The sequence below is a fragment of the Varanus komodoensis genome, unplaced genomic scaffold (genome assembly GCF_004798865.1).
Source record: "Varanus komodoensis strain SLA01 unplaced genomic scaffold, ASM479886v1 scaffold7_1, whole genome shotgun sequence".
Classification (NCBI taxonomy): Eukaryota; Metazoa; Chordata; class Lepidosauria; order Squamata; family Varanidae; genus Varanus; species Varanus komodoensis.
Window position 1 is genome coordinate 317,155 of NW_025336479.1, and position 20,874 is coordinate 338,028.

A 20,874-nucleotide genomic window follows, 5' to 3' on the forward strand; every position below is an offset into this window, starting at 1 on the left:
CACATGCACACACCCCTCCTAGAATTTTAAAAAACCACAACCCTCAGGTCTTGCATGTTTTCCTTTTCTGGTTCCCTGTTTTATCATAAACAGCACAGTGGTAATTTAAGTGGTAATTTACCAGCCTGGGCATGGTGGAGCAAGAATGAGTTACTGTTTAGGCAAGGTCTATCATGCCTTGAGACGTGAGCTAAGAATTTCCTTCCTTCAAATCTGCAGAGAGACGAGGAACACCAAATGTTTTTGAAATCACTGAAAGGATAGAAATGGGTCAGATGGCCTCCATGTTCTTCAACAAAGGTAATGACCTCCCAACCATGATAGCCCTGTTTCCTATTTGAATATGCTGTCTTGCTTTTCCTAAATGTTTTTAGTACTTGGAGGTTTTACTTGAGGAATGGCAGTTCCAGGTAAACATATCACTTCAAAGTACACCACTCGACCTATCACATATGTTACTTTTTGAAGGATAGAGCATTGTTGAGTTCTTAAAATGAAAAGCTGGCTAAAGTCAAGATCACCCTTACCCCATGAATATATAGCTTACTTGCAAAAAAGAATTAAATGCTGGTGGTTGTTGCAGCTCTCCTGGATATTGTGCCCGTCTCCTTCTATTAGCTGCTAATTTCATGTATATGTGAATTTAGAGTAAGAACAGGTTATATCTAGTACACAAGCTCATGTTAGAGATGAAAGAGGCATTTTTCACTTAGGCAAAGATAGCTGCACTGGGGGCTATTGCTTATAGTATCCAGCTTTAATTTCTGCCATAGATTTCTTCATCCACCAGAGGGTGCTCAGATTATATGTATGCATTCTGTACAAAAGTGGATGAATATTTTCCAACAAAATACAAAATATTTGCTTGGTAATGCTCATAAAAGCCTTCCTCTCTTGCCATAAGCAGACCATAATATTAACTTCCTCTTTCCAGAAGAGCAAGTAAAAACATTGAATAATTACAGGAGCTGTTGTGAAAAAAGTATTAGCTCAGTATCAAGGATTGCCCTAACTAGGGTTCTGTGACACTTGCTGTTGCTTTGATCTATAAAATAACACCTTCCGGGATTAGAAAGGATCATATACTTTTCCCAGATTCATTGTCAAGCATGCAATTTAGCTTGAGAATCTCAGATTTTTTTTAAATACTAGTTTCTATCTTGTGCTATTTTTTAAAAAAAGATGACTGGTGTCTTTTGAATATTTGGACTGTGAAGTGGATGTGAGGAAGCTCATCTTTAAACTGTACCCTTCAGTTTTAATAGAAATGTTTGATTTCCTTTGAATCTATATCTGTTTTTTCTTGTCAGACTATAATACAGTGGTCTAAATAAGTTGTCATTGTTTGCACACTTAGATCATATGGCCAATCTAAGGTCCAAAAATTGGAATGCTTTGGGTAGGTAATGTGCAATTGCCTGTGGACACATAAGTGCCAAGAAAAACTCTCCTGTTGACTATTTGCATTGGCAGACTATTTCAGCATGCACACAGCTTTCATGGAAGGTTCTTTGTATGGGAGTGCTGACCAGATGACTGTTTAGGTTCTAGAACAGTTTTCATTAATCTTGTGACCTCCAGGCTTGGATCCAGATTTAAGCTGGATCAACTGCAGTGTTGGAAGACTTCCCCTTCCCCTCCTTCTCATCACAGCCCCTGCCTCCTCTGGAACATGCTGCACAGCCTGATCTGCCAGGTTGGAGGGAGGGGAGATCCTCAAGAATCAGGTGAAGAAATGTTGTGCAAGTGGAGCTTTTCTCTCACATGCCTTCCCTTTCTTTAATGGAAGGCAGATTTTGAATCCAACCCTAAATGATTTGGGGTCTCAATGCAGCCCTGGTTAGTGTAGCCAGTGGTCAGAAATATTGGATGTTGTAAACTTTTGGAAGACATCGGTTTGAGGAGAACTGACCTTCTCCAAGATGAAAGTAGGCTTTACAGATTGGCTGGACTTTCTTGGTTTCACTCAGCAGGTACTGTGGTCCTTTAAAAAATGCAGTGGAGTCTAACAAGCTCCCTCATGTAGGTGGGAGTGGGAGAATCACTTACAGAGAGTCTTTCTTTCACACTTCTCTAAAGGGACTGATTAGTATTCAGATAATTTCAAGGCACCATCGGTCTCATTGATTTGGCAAGATGTTTTAACCTCACTTTAAGATGCTGGGAGTTGTATTGCTCCTTCCTTTTATAAGCCCCGTGTTCCTCACTTCAGTGCCTCTTTTCCTAGCTTGTATCCTGCATGCATTTCCTTTCCTTTTCACCCAATCAGCTGTGTTTCAGGGCTGGGCAGCCTATATAATTTGCATAGAAGGCTTACCACATAGTTGCTCTGAGTCTTTCTTCCATCTTCTGCCTCACTGCTTTCTTCTTGGTGGGTAACAGGAATTCTCAGTTGCCATTAGCTGCTTCTAACTCCTTTTCCCACCCCTCCCTTTAGAAGTCATCAAGCTATGAGCAACTAGGCATGTTTAGAATCTGCACATTTTTTCAGTTATTTATTTTTAAGGGAGAACTTCTGACCTTGCTTTTCTTCATGTATTGTGCTTCTATTTGAGCCTGAAAAAGTCTGTACAACCTTTGTGTGTTCATGTGCCTCCCCCACTGGGGAAAAAAACCACCACCGACAACAACAACAACCCTCTGGCAGGACTGCTGTTAAGAGAGATTTATGTTTTGCGCTCAAAATAGGACTTGCAGAGTTTCATGGCTAGATGAAGATGGGTTGTGGCTCTGTTATACATTCTTTGGAGAGTTATTGGTCAGTTAAAAGCAAAAGCCTTGTTTTCACTGTATTCTTTGCTCATTTCCCTTGACTGTCTTAACAATTTGACATGCTCTGGATCTCCAGTCTTAGGACTTAAGCTGAGAATAAATCTTCCAAGGTGGCTTAACTGCTATCTGTAGGGGATAGATGTGCAGCCGTCTTAAGGAGAGTGGGGGGAAAGCCTATGGGGTCTCCTATGAAGGGAACCTCATCTGAAGGATAGTTGGGTGTTCGCTGTCAGGAAGTCATTTATTCTAATAATGGATTCTAGGCACATACATCATGTACCATCCTTGCAGGAAGTCATTGATCTTCCTGCTTTGTGTCCAGTAATGAAAGTATCGATCAATGAAGGTCTATGGCACTTTATAAAACAGAACTGATGCTAACATCTATCTGTAGGTGGGGCAGCAGAGGTATTGGGTGGTGCCCAAACCTGAACTACACCGCTTGCTGTAAAGGTCAACTTGAAATGCAGTGTCTTTCCTGAACATGTAACAAAGAAGTGCTCTGAGATGTCCCACAAAGGGACAGCAAGATGGGCTACAGAACTAAGTTTTCAAGTTAACAAGTACTGTGGACCTTAAAGAGAATACTAACACCTCAAGCTACTGTGGTTAAGGCACGGCCATTTTGTAGCCTACAGAATAAAAGAGAGTCATGTTTCTAGCATTAGATTCAGCAACATCGTTTCCTTCCTAACATGTACTTCGTTATAGCCAAGTGGTGGTCAGAGGTAGGAGCATGATTCAGACCCAACGTCTTGGGCAAATACCCAATAAGTCTGGTATTAACAATGACAGTAATTTTTCTACTACCTCCCCTGCATCCTTTATCTGTTTACAAGATACAGTTTGGTGACAGATTGGTATCATTTAGTGAGAAGCAAGCACTTCAATTGCAATGAAAAGTTTCAAAAGTTACAGCATACTTCCTTAGAGAGCTTCTTGCTCATAGATTTCAAAGCCAAAGTAAAGAGAGGTCCTTCTTTAAAGCAAGCATTTTGCCAAAGCACTCCCTTTGGTTAAAGCTCATAAACAAGGAATCTGAACTGAAAAACTGATTATTTGAAGACTATGTTCAGGGCTGGGCACTGGTTTACCACAAGACTGTGCTTCTAGACAGATGTTTCCCAGTCTGTATTTGGTGGCACCCATGAGGTTTCTGAAAATCACAACATTCACTTCTCTTAATGCAGCATATTTCTAGTTATTGTAATTTACAATATCCTAGTGCATTGTCTTCAGATCCTTGAGATTAGATTGGGAATGCACAGCATCTTGACTCTCAACTTGAACACTGCTTCAGATTCCTTTAGTGCCACAAATTCATGAGGCCTGTATCATCTCCTAGTGATTACCACTTTTTGTTTTCTCTTGAGGCCATATATTTAAAGTTGGTGGGAGGAAAGAATACAGTCTAACTTAAAAAAGTAAAATATGCATAATAAGTGTACCTATTTTACTTGTCAGGAGCTCAAATTTGACTTTCTTTGCAGTCCTTTGAGCACTTAACAAGGAGTAATGTCATTGAATTTGATGGATCTTATTTCTTAGAAGTGCTCTATTTTTTCTTGGTTCCTGGTTTTTTTAGTAGTAGCTAGCTGTGGACGTAATTACAGGGTCATTGTGTGGATAAATGACCCTGCGTGATGCACTGGATGGTATGAGGATATCTATTTTTGTTATGGTTCTCCACCTATTTTTCTCTGTCCTGTTGATCCTAGTAATGTAGATTCTTCTGCTTGAATTTAAAGTACAGGTAAGACCTGTTTTTGAGATGGATAACCTTTGTTGTCCTAAAATATTAGTGAATGTAGGAAGATTTTTATGTACAACTTTTATTAGAGAGGTTTGCAAGGACTTTTCTGTTTTCCAGACGTTTCCTATCCAATGTTTCCAGTAACTAACTTACTCAGTACAACAGGTGAATACTGTTGAAGGCTTATGGAAAATAAGAAAGACTATTAATGTACTAGGTCTGTCACTGCAAAGTGAACTCTTCTTGTCTGTGGAAAACTGTTTAAGATTTTAGAGAGTTCTTCTCAGTGTTGTTGGTTGTAATGTAATAAGGAATAATTTCTTTGCCTCCTTAATAACTTATTTGCTTTGCCTTAGTCAGGGAGGTATTGACAGTTCTTCTGCACCATTTTTCTTGCACGTTATTTGAGACTTAAATTCACATTAGTATGTATCTCAGAGGGGCTTTGGCATTGTGATGACCTGGGTAAGTAGGAAATATTAGTTATTCTTTGAACATCAGTATAAACTGTTGCCTTTCTCCTACAGTGAGAGACAACAGGGGATTTTCACTGATGGTTGGTATATATCACTGCAGTGGGACCATCATGAAGGACCTCAGGAATAAGAATGACCTGCCCCTTGACCCACTTGCAAATTGCAACACATCTAGCAACTTTTAGGCTTGGCATTGTTTAGACCCATTGCCACATTTGTATTCTTATCTGGTTCCTCCCTTTGCCTTTTGAAATGAAAACTGTTTAGAGATTGACATATTTAGTTTTATTTCTTTACAGTTGATTGATTGTATTTTGAGATCTCTTTATCCTTATTGACTTCTGCTCATGAGAGCAGAGTTTCTTTGTCTCTTGGTAATTCATTTGTCTGTAAAATTGCACATCCTTTCCCTGCTCCATCTCTTCTAGAGAAAAAGTATGCTGGGAGTAGGGTAACCTTTTTTCCCTGATGGGCAGATTTTGCAGGGCCAGAATTGCATACAATTTTGAAAAAGAGCTATTGCAGAATTTTTAATTCAACAGAGATGCCTAGGGATCAGCTAAATGCCCTGTGAAGTGCTGAACTGCAAAAATAAGCCTGCACCTTACAGGTAGCTTGTAATATCCTACCACAGATTGGGGCCATTGCCCAAGGGCAGGGAAGATTTAAGCCTTCCCTGGTGCCTTTTCCCAAATTCACCCCTTCGCACAGGAGTAAAGAAAACTCTTTAAGGCATTTGTGTCAAAAGAGGAGCTTTTTTTCCCTCTCCTTTTAGCCCCTGCAAGAGGGGGATAGGGTTGAATTTTGGAGAAAAATGTAACTGGATGGGAAGGTTTAAATCTCTGTGTGGGTATCCCAGTTTGGAGAGAACGCCAGCAGGATTACTTGAAGGTAAGAAAGGGAAGTATCAGGTCTCTAGTTTAGCCCTAAGTTACAGACCTGCAGTGTGGAGTATTCTGCAGGAGGACAAACGCACACAGACAGTGGCAGAGTTATCTTTGCAGATCTGTTTGCTTCTGAATCATACTGTTGTGGTTGCTGATAGTTGTATATTTGTGACTGGTTGCCAGCATCTTGTGTTGAAAACATGCTTGTACCATGGTATCCATAAAACACAATTGATCTTGACAACAGCTGGAGCTGTAATTCTGCAATCGAAGAACCATGATCAGATGAAAAGAAATGAACAAAGAGTTGATACGAGATCAGGGGGGAGTCTACAAATGCTTTTGCAGCACATCCGTTTTTCTCTGTGGCCATATTACAACTCTCTTAACTTGCATACATTGTAAGTGAAGACACTGTAGTTAGATACGAGTTGATAGTGCAAACTGAGTCAGTGCCCAATATGTTTTTTCCCCAACTATAGATTTTGGAAACCTGCTGCTTTCTTCCCCAATATCCCTCCGAAGGCTTCTCTTGATGAGTGCCTCTGTCTAAACAAGCAGCTTTTCATGCCAGATTACAACAGTAACTGCATTTGAAACAGCATTTATGTTTTTCAAAATTCTAGATTAGCTACCAGATTTCACAAAATAAAGTTACCTTGCTGTGTCTCCTCTGTGCAGTCTTTTTGGCTCTCCTGTTAGATCAGCTGGAGATAGAAAGGCTATTAGGGGATTGACAGTTGTGCATTTGTCCAGCACTTGCAAACGCATCTGTGTTCAGTGGGCTAGTAGAATTGGCTCTTCCTTTGCCTTTCCCTCGGCTGGGTGAAGCTGACTTATCCAATACATGCAAGGAAGCCACTTGTCCAATACAAGCAAATGCCAGATAAATACACAGGTACTGTTCCTCCAAACCCCTCATCATCTCCAATCACCTATCGGCAATAAGGAGGGGATTCCAGTTCTTCCTAGGAATTCCTTTTCCCCTGGTGAATAGCTGCCCTCCTTAGCTCATCCTTCACCTTTCCTAGTGGTAGAAGACCCACATAAAGGAAAGCTGATTCCTGTTGTGCCTGCAGAAAACTGATTGGCATCAGGGCATGCGGCCCTGACATTTAGATGTCATGTAGCCACTGAGGGTTGGGGGGGGGGGGTGGAGTCACTGCCCCTTCTATCCAAGTTTTGTTATTAGTCCCTGAATTAGAAGGGTTTGATAAAGTCACCAGCACAAACCTAATTACTAAGCATCACAATCCTGCCCATCCCTCAATATCTCCTGATGCACTTGAAGAAGATTGTGAAGATTCATCAGAAGTACTCTTGAGAAGTGCTGGAAATGTAACAAAGGAGAGGGGCATTTCCACCATCCTCAGTGACTGTGCGGGCAGGGTAAAAGATACTAGCAACAAATGTTAATATAAATTAATTGAATTATGGTGGGGGGACAATTGCTTCTTCAACTTTAGATTCATTTATTAACAAACTGGAAAGACCTGATAATCAAAGATAAGAAAACATCTTTATCACATGGTTGTTGCTCCTTGTAAAAGTATATGCCAAGCGCTGGCAAACCTATTCCAAGAATGAGAGCGCTGTTCAGAAAATTATGAGATTTTGCAGTTTTCCTAAGGTCTTGTATGAAGTCTGAAGAACACTGGGTGTGATTTAAACAATTCTGGAATAGTCAAAGTGTTACAATTATTGGTGGCTTGTTTTTATTGATTTAAGGGTGAATCAAAGTTGGCCTAGCCTGAATATTTAGTATGCTGCTGTTGATTTTCCCCCTGAGTTGAACCTAATTTTCCAAATTAGAAACAAGTTGAATAACAACAAAATCTGACGTGCAATAGGTTGCTAATTAGTGTGCAGTGTGAAATGGCAAGAAACACTGGTCTAGCCCGACCCTACTTTTACTGTTCCTTTCTTTGCAGTCGGAGTCAATTTATTTTATGTCTGTATAATTATCTACCTCTACGGTGATCTGGCAATATATGCAGCTGCTGTTCCAGTTTCTCTCATGCAGGTGACTTGGTGAGTGTGCTTTTTGTGACAATATTTTGTAAACAATTGTTTCTTGCTGAAATGTTGGTTGATAACATAGCTGTTCCATATAGATGGCTCAGACAGAAGGGTAGAACTTATGGGTTGCAGTTTATAAAGGTATTTCATTCATTTCTGCTCTGGTTTTCAAGAGAATTTTCTGAAGAAGCTTACAGAGTTCTGATATGATATGACAATCCTTTAGTACATTGACAAACGCAAAGTCTAAGGCAGGGGTGTGGAACCCTTTTCAGTACAAGGGACAAATTCCATTCTGGAGAAACTTTCAAGTACCACATTCCACTACTGAGCAAAGTTAAAGGCACAAGGGGGCAGGACATAAAAATGCCAATATATTCAGTTTAAAGCTGATACTGCCAAAATTTAAGACTTGGGAACCTTTTCAGCCTACTAGAATGGGGGCAGCATCTCATCAAATCTTGGGAAACAATAAAATCGTGGGTGGTTGGGGAAAAGAGGCCAGGGTCAGGGAAGGGAGCCTAGCCATCTAGGGAACCCAGAAGGGCCAGATTTGGGCCCTGGTACCTGTGATACTGCACCACTGGTCTTCGTTATGATTTGGGCTTCACCTATTCATGGGCTGCAGTGTTTACCCAATTGAATTGTTTAAAAGGTGATCCTAATAAGTTGGGTAGCAGGATTTTTAAAAATTAGAATAATGTTGGTACAGCTCCTTACAAGGATCAGGAATGGGAGATGCCATGTTAGAGGAGCTGTTACCCATTTCTTCCATGCAGGAAAACATGGCTAATCTATTATGGAGACTTGATGCAACATGAATGAGCATCATCTAAAAATAGATTCTTCTCGTTCATATGCAAACTAATTCAGTTTTAGACAAGCAACTGAAACTTACTTGATCAAATTAAATTTGATTTATTTAATCAAGTCATAATCATGCTGTTCAGTGTCTGCCCATATAAGATACACTAAAGGTATGGAGTGCAGTGAAGCTTTTGATTGACTAAGGCTCCACGTTGTGATTTGTAGCACTAAATTGATGTTAGATGAAGGTGGCGGGTGGCTTGTTGTTTTAAGGATGCCTTCCAGGAGGAGTTTCAAATAGTGCTCAGAAAGTATGCATTTTTACTGTCATTAGTGCAGTCAACTGCTTCTATTATTATTTTTTAACAGAACCAGAGAAACTGTTAGTTTATGATCCCCAAAACTGTTTCCTGCAAATATGACAGAGCCTTTAGGAAAATCTGTTTTGTGTCTTCTCCCTGAACCTTGTGGTGTATATTTATTAATAAGACTCTCTTCATGTTTGCAGAGGTGTATTAATTACAGTCTGCTTTTCCTGTTTTCTTGTCAGTAGTGTGACGGGCAATCATTCATGCAGTGTTGAAAATGCTACGAAGTGTAATGACACAGACAGGTGCTGGGGCCAGATCAGAAGGATCGATGCTTACAGGATATATCTGGTGAGTTTCCAGTCTTGCTGTTTTAAATCCTTTTCAGTATTTAAATCTTTGTACTGCTGATAGGTTTTCCTTTGGCTTGTCTGTTTTGTATTGTAGTTTTAAACTTTTGAATCTATGTGGTATTTTTAGTTTTAATTGTTGTGAGCTGTACAGAGAGCATCAGCTATTGAGCAATATAGAAATGCAATAAATAAATACATTTTACAAACAAACAAACAACCGATTCTGTACTAGCTGCATATTTTATCCTGGCCAGCTTTCCATTTTGGTTAATTCTCCCTAAGAGTTTTGTCATAATTTTCCTCCTCTTTTGCTGTTCTTGTGCAGCTCCTCTCTGTCAAGTCAGCAAGAGTTACATTACTTAAGTGATACAGCTTGTACAGAAGTCTTTTAATCATTTGGCCCAGAACACACCTTGAGGCATGATGCCTCATTATAAAGGTTTTCTTTATAATGCAGCAACTTTTGCACATTAGTTTTTCATGTTAAACGTTAGTATTTAAATAGGGCCTCTCCTCATATATTGTTAAATTTCTGACAAATCCCTCTCTACCAAAGGTAAAGATCCCTCTATCTCTGCTGTTCCTATTCCACAAGTATTCCAATGTGTATTAAGAACAAACCTCTAACAGAAACTGGGTATTGTAAGGCATCTGTGTTAGGAGTTTATTTTGATACACGTAGAAAATATTTGATAACATGCTGTTCCAAAATCTTAATAATTTGTAATAAGAAATTGCTTTCCCTGGAAGCAAAAATGACAAAACAGAGGCTGTTGTACTTTGGGGACATCATGAGAAGGCAGAAAGACAATCTTGCTAGGCAAAATCAAAGGCATAAGAAGAAAAGGAAATCAAAAATGAGATGGATTGACTCCGTAAAGGAAGCCACGGACTTGCATTTGCAAGAGCTGAGCTGGGCTGCCAAGGACAGAACATTTTGGAGGGCTTTCATTCATACAGTTGCCGTAAGTTGGGGATGACTTGATGGCATGTAACAAGCATAATAAGAAATGGGGAATAAAACAAATATTACTTTCCCCCTGAAATGTGTAACCAACTTTATAGATAAATATTGCAGCTGAAGACTGAGTGCAAACATGAGCGAGTGGCAGGGAAGAAGTGACCTGAGGCGCAATGTGTTCAGTTTTCATCTGCGTGCAAGCACAGGTTGGGGTTTATGGATGTGCTGACTGGATCATTTCTTTGAGAAGTACTTTTTTGCTGTTTTGAAGTAATAATGCTAGAGCAGGAGCTAGGCCTCAGGAATATTAACAAATGTCACAGCCTGGTTAATTATTTAAAAGAAATATTATTGCTTTATAAAACTGCGTCTAGGCCTATTTCTTCAGAATTTCTACATGATTGAAGATTTTCTAACTGCGTTTTAATAACTCTTTGACCTACCAGAAGGAACTCATCAGGAAAAGCAGACATGCATTAATTACTGCCTGTACCTCCTAGATATTGCACCTATAACTCATAAAGATAATTGTCATTAGCCAACACTTTCTTTAAAAATGTCTTTGTGGAAGCAGCAGGTTTACTGCTCTGGGTGGGAAAGTTCTGTGATGCTATTTCCATTCTCAAATTTGCATCCTCAGCTTCCAGTTCTGTGGCAGGTTGGTCTTTCTTGGCTGTCTGTTCCATTTATCTGAGGAGATCTCACTGGTGACACACAATTTAGATTAATTTTTGTATTCTAACTAAATAAATGTGGATGAGTACTCAGAATCACTGGTAATTACCTTAACCAGTAGTAAGAACCTACTGTTAATTGGTCTTTCACCTTTCCTTATTTTCCACTCATTTGCTGTTGCAGTTTAGGGACTGTTCAGATGTTGCTCTCCCTACCCTACAACTGTGGGGGTAAGCCTTGTGCTCTCTCATGACCTGCACCTTCCCATCCTCAGCATTTAGAGATGTATTGTAAAACAAAAGGAACCTATATTTACTTGGTCATTAGATATGCCTGACTCTGACTTCACTAAACTAATTGGAAGGTAGCTTCCTTTGAATGCACTAGAATTATGGCCCAGGGACCAGAGTTAAGAGCAGATGCATGCTTTACAGGGCTTGAAAAGTGGGGTTGTTAAAGAACTAAGGGAGAGAGGCCATGAGGCAATAGAAGGGGCTCTGGAGTATCGATTAAAAACTGCTACTTGTCTTAGGAGAGCCAGTGTGGTATAGTGGTTAAGAACATGGGACTGGAACTCAGATGATCTGGGTTCTAGTCCCCGCTCAGCCATTTATTTATTTATTTATTTATTTATTTATTTATTTATTTATTTATTTATTTATTTATTTATTTATTTATTTATTTATTTATTTATTTATTTATTTATTTATTACATTTCTATGCCGCCCCCATCGCAACAAAGCCTCAGGACGGCTCACAAAGAATACATAAAACATACAAAATAATAATAATAATAATATAACATTAAAAGAAGGAAAAAAACATTTAAAAACCCCCAGTGCATTCTCGGCGTGGAGCCAACTGGATGACTTTGGGCCAGTCACAGACTCTCAGCCCAACCTACCTCACAGGGTTGTTGTTGTGGGGATAAGATGGAGGAGGAGAATGATGTAAGCTGCCTTGAGCCCTTTGTAGGAAAAAGGCAGGATATAAATTGAAAAATAGATAGGTAGGTAGGTAGGTTGGTTGGTTCATGGTGTTTAGTGTGCCATGAATACTGTTTTCAAAGTGGATAATCCACAGACCTAGTTCATATGTCAAAAGAACCCAGAATCCTGGGTCACCATGAATTCTGCAGCATCCTGGTGCACGCTGACTGCCTGACTGCTCCTGCTACAAATGAGAGTGGCTAAGCAACTCAGGGAAGGCTAGTTCCACTATGGGAATGAAGACTGGGGTGACTGAGTTCAATGTGACTTGCTTTCCTGGTAAGGATTCTAGCCTGAAGAAAAGTCGATTCTACTCCCATCCAGAATAGTTCAGTCTTTCTCAGGAGAATCATGTTTCCACTCTCTCTGTCTGTGCATTCTGTCCAGTTATTTCACTGGATAAATTTGCCATTAATTTGGGGTTAGTGATGTAGTGGCCATTTCTAAAGAGCCAGGTTTTCATCATTACAATTCCCATAGCCACAGCCCCAAGAATCCAAAAAAGCAGGCAATTATTTGGATCCATATCAATAAACCAATTCTAGGAGTTTTATTTCTACCAGAATGAAATCTTTTGTAAAGCTAATGAGTCCTATCGGCCATCAGACACCACAAAATACTATACATTGCAACAGGAAAGAACATACCATTGATGGGAAAATTAATTTCCCCACACCTAGTATGAGATTGCAGCTAAGCTCAGATGGATTGGGAGGAGGGGGCTGAAGAAGATGTTAACATCCCTCTTCATAGCTAAATTGCTTGCACTACTTCTCAACAAGCTTTGGCTCCATTTCACTACTGCTTGGGGTTGTGCAGTCAGAAAATAAAATTCACAAGGTTTTTGCATGCTTTGGAAATTGTGTGTGTGTGTTTTCAGTGGTTACTGCTACAAGAGATGAATTAACTGGCTGGGGTTTTTTTGTTTTAGAAGAGCCTTCCTGTCTTCCTCCTAAAGTCCCTGTTTTTCTTTACTCCTGTCTCCTCCTCTCCCGTTGCAGTAATAACTTTCAAACACTGCATCATGGAGCTGAAAAAGGGGAGGAGAAAGTGACTGACAAAAGCCCTATTTCATAGCTTAATGTCCCCAAAGTCCTCTGGAAATGGTCTCTGTTCCTCTGCCGCAAGAAAGGAAGCTAAATGCCATGTACATAATGAGAATATTTAGACAGATTAAGTTGCTCTCTGACGAGTTGCCTGCCTGTGCAGCATTTTTAATATTGCTTTGCAGATTCCAGCACAGCTAAGTGTGCCTGCACTGTGTGCATTGTCTGAACCTTGCCTAGCAGGCCTGCATCACCCTTCATCCTGTAGAAATTTCAGTGTTTTCTCCTCTCTCTCATAAATTACCTCTGAAAATACAGCCTTGCAAAATAAGCAGGTAATGGAAAACGTTGCTGATCTTCCCCTATCCCTGTTATGTTATTAGAGGTTCTGCTCTGCTTCCATTCTTTTGGAAGACACAGATGGGTGGTGAAGCAGGACTGCTTATTAATGGGACATGGTTGGCATGTTCTTTATACCTCAGCTAGAAGATTGGCTGACATGAGTGTCCATTTTACTTGGTCCGGTGACTCTTGCAATGCCGTGGCAATTTAACTACAAATGATAGTTTACGCTCTGTTTGCTAAATCTCATCGTCTAAAGCCAAATTGATCTAACTCTTTTAACTATCACATAACCAGAAAACATCGTAGTTAATGATTTGGTACTATGCAAACAAGTCTTGAGGTTGTATGTGCCAGTTGAATTACTTACTACCACTTTTGCACAATCCATAGTTTTGGATCATGGCTAGTAACTTTGCAACAAATCAGCAAGAACTTCTGACTATCATTTATTTAACAATAGCAGTAACAAAATGCTACTTCACCTTACATTATACTGCCGAATGAAGAAATTCTGAGGTGACTAGAAGTGGCTTTTTGTGTGGAAGGACTGTGAGCTCTGTTCACTTCAAGTCCTTGAAGTAAATTCCTGGCTTCTGCATTTTTTAAATTTTAGGAGCATGTCTTTTGCACCATGCTCTGGTTTGTAGTTCTTGGGGTTCTAGTAAAAACTGACTTCTATTCCTCTTGAGGAAGCAACTAGCTGAAATGCATTAGAAGAAAAGTAGAGAGCACACACCTTTCTCATGTAGTGACAAACCATGGCTTGATGTTGTACCAGAACATCCCTGTGTGATTATTTATTAATCATATATTTTTGGGTATGAAGTAATATGAGGCAGTCCTTTAGGGGAATCATGGAACAGAACACAGCCCTTTGCTCCTCAACAAAGAGAGCCTTTGTGTTGTGCATAAGCTGAGGGGGAGGTGTGGAATATGAACTTAAGAACTGACTTTCTGTGTACTGAACTTCGCTTATGTCAGAGACTCTTAGTATTGATTAGAGTTCTGCCATAGCACTTGCCTTTTTGTCCTGCCAACTTATGTATGAGTTTACATTGGAGTTTACATTAAGTAGCCCACCAATGGGTCTGATCCTAGATGCAGCACAATGATTATGAACATCAGCTCTGCTCTCCACCAGAGCTGCTTTCCCTTTCCCTCTGCTATTCAGCTGCTTTGAGGGCAGAGAGAAGAAAGGGCTGAAACTCACAAGGCAGGGGAAGATAATTCTGGTTTTGGGGGAAAGTACTGCACAAGCTCTCTTCAGCCTGCTTTGTGCTATACATCTGTTCTGCCAGGATTTGGGCTGAGGCTTTTTGGATAATCAAGGCAGGGGCTGGTATCCATGCATACAGGATCACAGATGCTGCAATGTTACAGGGAGCCCAGCAGGTGCAGCTTGAGTGAATATGGGAGCACAGATGGTTTAATGGAGATTATCCCAGTTGGAAGTGCGCTAGCGCAGTGAATAAAATGAGGGCTTGCAAGTGCTTACTGATTCTCTTCAGGAAGGGACAATGTCACCCCCAACCCGACGCTGATTGGAATACTGAGCAAGTTGAACCCTTCCTGCTTGATAAAGAAGCAATCCTGGTCCGTTTCATGAAATCAGAGACACTTTGACGGGAGAGAAACGGGGGACTGCAACCCTGTTGATTCTCTTGGACCTCTCAGCAGCTTTTGATACCCTCGACCATGGTATCCTTCTGGATAGGCTGGCTGGGAGGAGTTGGAGGCACTGCATTGCAGTGTTCTTGCTCCTTCTTGACTGGCCTATTGCAGAAGGTGGTGCTGGGGGATTGTTGTTCTCCCTCTCTTTTTCATCAGAGCCAGGTGAGGCAGTGGCTGCTCTGAATCAGTGTCAGCATGGTAATGGATTGAATGAGGCCCAGCAAACACACTCAGTCCAGGCAAGATGGAGGTGCTGTTAGTGGGTGGTTCTTCTATCCTGTTGGCCAACATTCAGCCTGGGGTTGAAGTCCCCATAAAGGACCAGTTTGGGGGTGCTCCTGGATCTAGAGCTGTCACTTGAGGCACGAGTGGACTCAGTGACACGGAGCACCTTTTATCAGCATAGGCTGATATACTACCTTTGAGCCTATCTGGACAGACAGAGCCTAGCTGGAGTAATCCGCACTCTAATCATCTCTTGTTTGGATCACTGCAGTGTGCCGTACATGGGGCTGCCTTTGAAAATGATCCCTAAATATCACCTGACCCAAAACAGGGCAGCTCTTGTCTGGTGAGCTGCTGCTCCATTTAAGGCCTATCGTCTTGTATGTGAGGAAGCAGAGCAGGGGGCAAGCACCTCCATACCCCCCTCCCAAGCATAGGGTCGACATGAACGATCACGGGGGGATATAATTCAGAGTGGTTGATGTTTGAGTGGAGCTGGGTATCTGGAGCAGTATGGTCCCCCTGCCACTCTGGCTAAGCTGCTCATGCGTCATGGGGCTTGCTCCTCTGTGGGTTGTGCCATCCCAGTTCAAGGGACTCAGCAAGCCACACAGGGTTATGTAAACCTTACAATAACCCATGGCTTGCCAGCCAAGCTTGTGCCACCCTAGCAAAACCACCCCAAGTTCAAACAAAACACTAAGCCGCTTTCTTGTGCTAACCCAATCACTGTCTGTATGATTGCAAGGCTTAATCATGAAAATGCAGGTATCGACTTCTTTCTGTGCCCCAAGAGAGAACACATACCAAAACAAAAAACAAAAAAGCAACCACCACCCAGTCTCAGTTGCAACAGAGGTGTTAATAGAGGTTGTGGATTGTGGGGTTTGAATTTTGTTACTTGGTGTTATGTGTGCTAGGCTGTGGCCTTGCTCACTTACATCCTTGGAGAACTCCTTTTTCTTTGCTTTTTGCCACTATAAGCCTCTGAAAGAAGCCTGCCTTCCTTGAATGTTAATACTAATTGGGATGGCTATTATCACCGTTTAACCCAAATGGCCCTTGTGCAGAGGGCAAAGCTGGTTGAGCACAGCTTTTCCAGAGAGAGGGTTTTTACAACAGCTGTTCCATCTGGCTCTGAGTGATGCTTTAATCTAAAGAAAGCAAAGTCTGCCTTATACATTCAAAGAGGCCTTCCCTCTTCATATGCTGGAGCTGAAGTACTGCCATTTCAGACTGGGAAAATCCCAGCTAATATTCTATGCAAATGTCACCAAAGGAGTCATATGTGCTAGGGCACTGTGAACAGCACAGGCCTCTGACTTGAGTGAATATACCTCTAGGTCACAGTGGTCAGTCAGGGAAGAAGTTTTAGCAAGCTTATGCTGTAGCTTGGCAATGTCATCTTTGTAATGTTTGTTATTCTTCTGGGAGCCTCAGCCATTCCCCCAGCACATCTTTGCTGTATATTTTTATATATTTGTAAATGAATCAAATATCACAGAGGGAACACAGCTGACTTGCAGCATTTGATAATCATTTGTATTTCTGAAAATATATGGTAAAAATGCTAAAGAAATAAAAGCTCCCACATCCTTTCCTTCCTTTTGGAGGTCACCTTTCACAGTATTTAAGTTGACAGCCACTTACTGCCCTTCAAAATACCTAAGCAGCACACCAGAGGGGCTACCACCTCTTTGCTACCTGTTTTATTTACTTTTTTGCATTCCAAATGTGGACAGAAACTTTAATTTAAAAATAAAAGTTTTGTAATCATGCCTGCTCAGCTCTGCACTTCCACAAGTGGACAGCCATTCCTGGGCAGTGGCCTGGGAGGTACCTGCTATGACTGTGCAGCAGTCATGCACAATGGATACTGACCCAGAGAGACTACAAAGGGACAAAGGGGTTTATTTTTCACTTTGCTTTCCTGTGACAACTGTCAAGAAGCAAACTGTCAAGGGAAGGCAAAAGGGAGTAGTCAGTAGATCACCCCAGACATGGCAGATCTTGTACTTTTTTTTGACTAGACCTGACTCTTCCCAATACGCTAGGTGCTTGGGAGGGTGAAAAAAGCAGACCACTCCCCTTCTTGGAAGCCTGGACTTTTTAACAACTTCTTATTTATTAGATTTACATCCTGCCTTTTTCTTTTTTTTTAAAGAATGCAAAACTCTCTTCCTGCTGCTCTCCATCTTATCTCCACACCAAAAACCCTATAAGGTAGGCTGGGAGCCTGTGACTGGCCCAGAGTCACCCAGTTGTCTCCATGGCTGAGCAGGGACTAGAACCCAGGTCACCTGAGTCCCTGGCCCACGCTCCTAACCACTATGCCACAGCGGCTCTCTTTAGCTTCTTGTCAAAACTCAGGCTTCCGTTTGAAGCAGATTTTCCAACAAAGCTAATCAGATTTTTTTCCCCAAGGACAAATACAAATGTACATTCATATGTCCATGTCATATCTCTGTCAAAAAATAGCAACTGTCAACACTCTGTTCTGTGGTAAATGGGAGGGCTCACAACTTTCCATTTTCCTGAGCATCTAGAGTTTTCGAGAAAGGGTGGAAAAGGTGGGGGATACTAACAATTAGACCTAAAAGACAAACAAAAACTCCACTACAGTATCTCACTGGGAACAGGGTGCTCTACATATCACACCAGTTCACGGCAGAGATCCCTTTGTGGCTTCTCTGCTTACTTGACAGTTCTCCGTTTGACAACTGTCAAATAAGAAGCAAAGCCCCAGTGTTAACCTATTTGTATTTACCCTTGCTTCATCAGTGTCCGTAGATATGGGTCACCGTAGATATTAGGACATTGGCAAGTCAAGGCTGCACATTTGGAATAGCTGAAGTTGCACACATTCAACCAAAAATATATGTAAAAAATGGGAAAAGCTGTGCAAATCTTTGTCATAATTAATTTTAAAGGGTGGTGAACCAATGAGTGCTGTACAAGTTGCTACATCGTCACCTTGAAGGAAAAGTGACGGGCTGCTGTCTAAAAGATCGTGTAAAACCACCCTGGGGCAAAAGAATGGAAAGTGAAAACAGAGCTGTGGGGGCCACAAAAGGACAGCCTGAGCCACCTGGCTACTTGGTAGAGTGGCTGTTTCTAGTGGTGACCCAGGTTGAATTGACTAAAGAAGTGGAAGCAACTATTTTGATCCATTCTTAACCGTAAAGCAGATGTGGGAGACTTGCAAAATATCAGCAGTGAACTGCAGGGCTACAGTTAACTTGAGAGCTCAGTCTGCCGTAGTTTTGAGAGGATGATTTTTTGGGTTGTCTGTTTTGCTGAACTGTATTTTGTAATTGGGGCTTGTGCCAAAAACCGGGACCTCTAGCCCTTTAACTGTTTTCTGCTTATGGTAGAGGAATGCCTTCAGTACTCTACTTTTTATATGAAACTCAGCATGTAAACCTGATTAACAGAACATGCATCACCTCCCCTTGCTTTCTAGACTATTAGTCTTTCCTTAGCTTGTTTAATACATTATGTCTATTGACTGCTTTTCAGACACAGCTGATATGCAGCCATGCTATTTTATAGCCTTTTCCTTTCAGACCAGTATCTCCCACACAAAACCAATGTTATAAACAGACAAATCACCTGTTTTGGTCTTCCACTTAATTTGACAAGACCAAAATAGGGGCAGCTTTTCTCTTCTCTCCCCTGCCCACCCCACTTTGCAAGCTAAAAGGCGAATTCTGAGGTTGAATTTGCTTGCTTCTTTCTTGATGGCTGTTGCTGTGTTCGGACAACAGAAAGAACGAGTGGTGGAAGCTAACATGAGGGAACATGTGTTTGTGCTGTGGCTCCAGGGTGGAGAGTCATCAGGGGTATTCAGTGAAGGGGGCTACAAAAAAAAAAGGATTGCCACTGACTTGAAAAGATTACCTTGTCTCTCTTCACAGAGAGATCAATAGCACAGGGACTTAAATGTGTTCTTTTCACAGAGCTGTCTCTGCAGTTCATGATAGATTTTTTATTTTTTATTGAAGCCTAGATTATACTGTCACTCATGCTGACTCTGAGCCTTTCTAGAAGGCTCTTAAAAGACAATTCCTACACATTTCCCTTCCCAATACCATCAGCCAAGCCTTTGCAGAGAGCAAAGATTTGTCTTGCATGGTTATGCCATGCTATTTGGTTTGATTATTTAGAGGCCGCACAACTCAAGGAGATGCAACCTAGCTCAAGTAATCAAAACCAGATACTGACAGTTTGAACAAGTTAAACCACAGCGTGGCAGCCTTTCAACAGTTTTAGAGACTTAGGGTGGGTGCAGTTCTATGTAGGTTTCAACCAGAAAAATCTCTACAACTCCCAGCTTTCCCTGACCAGTATGGGGCAAATGTACCTTAATGTTTTAAAATTTTGTTTAGAGTGTCAGAATTTGCCAAAAGGGGTGATGACATACTGGGCCTTCTGCAGCTGTGCATCTTCTACATGACTGGTGTCAGGTTAGCAGCTCTTTCTGTTTTAGTGAAAAGTTTAAGAATGGTTGTGACTAGTATTTCCAGAAACGTTAGACTAAAGAGCATCTTTAGGGTTCTCCTACTCCTAACCCCCTCCTTTCCATTTTATCCTGATGATGACAACAACAACCTTATAAGGTAGCTTAGGTTGAGAGTCTGTGACTGGTCCAAAGATGTCCAGTGAGCTTGTTGGCCAAGTTTGACGAGAACCTATCTCTCCTGAGTTCCCAGGCCAACTTTCTAACCACTGTGTCACAAAGGGGCTCTCAGTGCAGTTAAGCTGAGCTTTTGGAGTGCAGTCCTATCTCTATTTAGACAGGGAAGGCCTACAACTCCATGGCTGGTTGGAGAATACAGTGATTTATAGTGTCTTCTCTTTCTATACCAGCATAGGATTGTGCCCTTCTGGTCTTCTGGCCTTGTTTCTTAACCAGTGAAGTACAACCTCTCCTCTGTACCAACAGAGGTAGCACTTTTATATATTTTTAAAAAATTATATTTTAAAAGTAAGTCTTCATGGTGGCTTGCAATGAATGCTCATAAAACAATTACACAGTCCATATAAAACCCAAATCATCAAGAGCAGTAGCAGCAACAATAAAATAGAAACAAATTAAGCATAGAAATGTGCAGCCAAAGACACACAGAAGCAACACTGCCTCAGCCTGTGTGCAGAATGCTGAAAGGGACGGAATCAAGAATGCAGGCATTATACCCTTCCAGGAGGGAGGGCAAAAAGTAGGATGAGAAAAGATTGCACAGGTAGCCTCCAAGGACTGTGAGTGCTGAAGGGCAGAACAAAATAATTGGGGGCCCCAGGCAGCAGCTGTTCACCAAGCATGGAGTAGGATACGCCTGGAAGGGTGCTTCATGGGGAAGGGCAGCCTTTTTGTGGAATTCTGTAAACTGTGTGAATTAAAAGAATGAACACGAATGCTGCTATCTCACTGATGAGGGGAGCTGAGTGACTAGATTCCAAGGTTCCAAAACCTTGGGAAGACTTGAATTTGAGAATGCCTGTTAGCAGTCATAAAATTATATCCAGAAGTGACTTTTAGGTTTAATATAAATCTAATTTTAGCTGCCAAATTCCTGTAGTTGAAGTG

General features: G+C 41.2%; 1 protein-coding gene across 3 annotated transcripts in view; it reads left to right on the forward strand.

Moving 5' to 3' along the window:
* Positions 1-20,874, forward strand: part of TMEM104 (transmembrane protein 104) — an 87,298-nt gene that overhangs the window by 15,136 nt on the left and 51,288 nt on the right. For 2 of the 3 annotated variants that reach the window (XM_044453684.1, XM_044453685.1), the window contains 3 exons: positions 220-300; positions 7,820-7,919; positions 9,265-9,373. In XM_044453684.1, the coding sequence (XP_044309619.1) occupies positions 220-300; positions 7,820-7,919; positions 9,265-9,373 (290 nt within the window). The remainder of the gene's footprint in view (positions 1-219; positions 301-7,819; positions 7,920-9,264; positions 9,374-20,874) is intronic. The other variant, XM_044453686.1, reaches the window with a different exon arrangement.